The sequence below is a fragment of the Sinocyclocheilus grahami genome, unplaced genomic scaffold (assembly GCF_001515645.1).
Source record: "Sinocyclocheilus grahami isolate Dianchi unplaced genomic scaffold, SAMN03320097.WGS_v1.1 scaffold1180.1, whole genome shotgun sequence".
NCBI lineage: Eukaryota > Metazoa > Chordata > Actinopteri > Cypriniformes > Cyprinidae > Sinocyclocheilus > Sinocyclocheilus grahami.
Window position 1 is genome coordinate 1 of NW_015506359.1, and position 3,640 is coordinate 3,640.

General features: G+C 40.7%; 1 protein-coding gene across 2 annotated transcripts in view; it reads left to right on the forward strand.

The window, feature by feature from the left end:
* Window positions 1–516: 516 nt before the first annotated feature.
* bud23 (BUD23 rRNA methyltransferase and ribosome maturation factor) overlaps window positions 517–3,640 on the forward strand; it is a 5,273-nt gene continuing 2,149 nt past the window's right edge. Inside the window, exons 1-5 of one of the 2 annotated variants that reach the window (XM_016253407.1) lie at window positions 518–993; window positions 1,061–1,157; window positions 1,240–1,290; window positions 2,599–2,684; window positions 2,793–2,838. In XM_016253407.1, the coding sequence (XP_016108893.1) occupies window positions 944–993; window positions 1,061–1,157; window positions 1,240–1,290; window positions 2,599–2,684; window positions 2,793–2,838 (330 nt within the window). In that variant the 5' untranslated portion in view covers window positions 518–943. Of the gene's footprint in view, window positions 994–1,060; window positions 1,158–1,239; window positions 1,291–2,598; window positions 2,685–2,792; window positions 2,839–3,640 lie in introns of both variants that reach the window. The other variant, XM_016253409.1, reaches the window with a different exon arrangement.

Here is a 3,640-nt window from a genome sequence, read left to right on the forward strand (position 1 = left end):
CACACCATACACACACGCACACTCACACCATACACACACACACACACACACCATTCACACTCACACGTGCACATGCACACACACATACACACTCTCTCTCACACACACACACACTGCTGACCAGCAAGAGTTTTTAAAACAGGAAACATTGTTTTATCACGCACTGGTCAAATTTGAGATTTTGGGCTTTTTGGCATGACATTTCTGGTGAATAGGGTAAACAAAATAACTAATAGATATCAGCATACTTTCCCAGTTGATTGATTACATTAATTGCAGACATGCAATATTTATTTGCATAAATATGCAAAAGAAGCATTATGTAATTAAATATGCACTTGTATAGAACAAGAATCATTGGGCAAAGTTGGGTTCAAAATTCTTGCTTCATTTTGTTGGCAAATGAAATATTTTTACAGAGCGGATTTCTTTTTTTATCACTCTATAAATCTGAAAATACTGTCAACAGACAGAAAAACAAATATTTTTCACAATTTGTAGGAATAAAATGTTGTATAAAATCAGGCAAATGATATATGATGAACAAAGCCCTTTATAAAACCCTTCAGAATACAGATAGGAATAAAACTGTATGCAAGTGCTGCCGAAGTGGAGAACAAACTCACAGCCTGTAAAGATGCGTGTTGAAATCTACAGACGCAGATAGATGAAGTGCAATGAAATGAACACTTTAAACACTTTGGATGTTACAAAAAAAAAAAAAGCCCAAAATCTCAGAATTGACCAATGCATGAAAAAAAAAATGTTTGTGACTGTAGTGTCTCGCTTTAGAGCTGTTTTGTTAGAGTTTCAAATTCAAAGTGATTTGCCATTGCATGCCTTTAATCCAGAGATGAGATGAATAAATGCATGACGGTATTAACTGTGCTGTTCAGACGTCGCCTTGCAGCGAGACGTGGAGGGAGATCTTCTGCTGGGAGACATGGGCGAGGGCTTGCCCTTCAGACCGGGGATGTTCGACGGCTGTATAAGGTACGAGCTCCAGAGTTCGTGTCAGTTTGATGGGAGTGTGCATGTTCAATGTGTGCTGTTCTGTCAGTATTTCAGCGCTGCAGTGGTTGTGTAACGCAGATAAGAAAACACACAGCCCTCCGAAGAGACTGTACCGCTTCTTCAGCACGCTGTACTCGTCACTGGTGAGTTCATCTGAGATGTGCATGCATGTGTTTATCAGACAGTGCTCATTATTCTCAAACGTGTGTTGTGTTGTTGTTGTAGGCCAGAGGAGCACGTGCTGTGTTCCAGATATACCCTGAAAACTCCGAGCAGGTCGGTGTCCAAACTCCGCTCTCTGGTTATCGTGCTCTCAGCATGCTGGATTTAGAGTGGATAAGTACAGATACAGACTGTCTGCCCCTCTTAGTTTAGTTTATATTATATATCTATTGTCTATAGATTATGTGAATCAGCTTCAGGGAAAAGGGCCTTTACAGCTGCCAAAAATATCACTTTTGGGTTTTTTGTTATTAAAAATAAATCATTAAGCTCAGCCCAGGTGACAAAAAGTAACATAATGCAAGTAACACAATTAGTTACTTTTCCATGGAGTAATGCATTACTTTTAAAAGTATCTCTCCCCAACACTGGTCTACAGTTTCTCTTTGGAAGACTGTGCGATAGGGCTTTATTTAACCTGGCCAACTGGTGGCATTATGCTGCATTATTATTATATTTAGCCAGTCATGACTGTGGACACCATACATATGCTGAGAAGAATATTAACCCTGGTGAACAAGATAAGCCATGATTCAGTTTTAACCGTGGAGTGAGCGTTATGTTATTCTACACTCTCCACAATATCATATGCATCAAGATGCAATTCAGGTTCATTTCGAACTGTAACGTTATTTCACGTTTTCTTCATTAAAGTTGCTTTGGATCGTTGCATCTGCGGAAAGAATAAATGTAAATGTGCTGAACACTGTATAACAATCTTGATAGTGGTGTAGGTTTTATGTGAACCGTTGTTTTGGTCTATTTTTATTATTCTACTTTAAAGGCCAGAGTAATGTTTTATCGCTACATTTATTATTAGATGAATTGACACAGTTTCTACACTAGCATTCAGAAGTTTGGGATTGGTGCGATTTTGAAAGAAGCCTCTTCTTTCAGTGTCACTTCTTCCAGAAATCATTCTAATATGCTGAAATATAAAATAGCAACAGCTCTGATTATTATCAATGTTGAAAACAGTTGCGCTGCTTCATGTTTTTGTGGAAACTGTGACGCATCTTTTCAGGATTCCTTCCTTTTGTCTTTTCTGAAAAACCTAATGGAAATTGCGAGATTTCATTTCTTTTTGAAGATCTTGTGAATGACTTCTAGTTCGTGGACTTTTGCTGTTCGTCTCTGAAGTCAAAGATGTTGCCATGTTTGGTCTGTTGTACTGCTACAACAATAAAACTATTTTTTTGGTTTGTTGAATCAGATAGTTATCATTCTTTTTTTCATACTCTTTTCCTTGTATATATAAAACAATTTGCATACGTTGTTGTATTCCTGGTGTTTCGTGAGAGCTGTGATTTAGTCTTCAAAGTGATCTGGTTTTTAAGTGAGGTTTTGTGGTTTCTCTGTCAGCTGGAGCTGATCACGGCTCAGGCCATGAAAGCCGGCTTCACAGGCGGGATGGTCGTCGACTTTCCCAACAGCAGCAAAGCTAAAAAGTAACTATTCAGCTCGATATTTTCATGATCGTTGATCAGCAAACATATCTTTAATTGTAATGTGCTTCAGGATCATAATGAGTGACACTTCCATCTTTTTCACCGTAGATTTTTCCTGTGTTTGTTTGCTGGTGTATCAGGTGTCTTACCCAAGGTGTGTACAGCCTCAGGATGGACACACACACACTCACTCACTCACTCACTCACTCTCTCATACACACGCACACACACACACACAAACACACACTCACTCACTCACTCACACACACTCTCACACACACACACACATGCACGCACACAAACAAACAAACACGCGCACACCAACACATGCACACACACTCACTCACTCACTCTCTCACACACTCACTCACTCACTCACTCATACACACACACGCACACACACAAACACACACATGCACGCACACAAACATACCCACACTCACTCACACACGCACACAAACAAACACATGCACACAAACACACACATTCACGCACACAAACACTCACGCACATGCAAACAAGCACACACACACACACACACACTCTCACTCACTCACACACACTCTCACTCACTCACTCACTCACACACACACACACACTCTCTCTCACATACATACACACACTCACTCATGCACACACACTCACTCACACACACGTGCACACACTCTCTCTCTCACACACACTCTCACTCACTCACTCACTCACACACACACACACACTCTCTCTCACATACATACACACACTCACTCATGCACACACACTCACTCACACACACGTGCACACACTCTCTCTCTCACACACACTCTCACTCACTCACTCACTCACACACACACACACACTCTCTCTCACATACATACACACACTCACTCATGCACACACACTCACTCACACACACGTGCACACACTCTCTCTCTCACACACACTCTCACTCACTCACACACACACACACCCACACT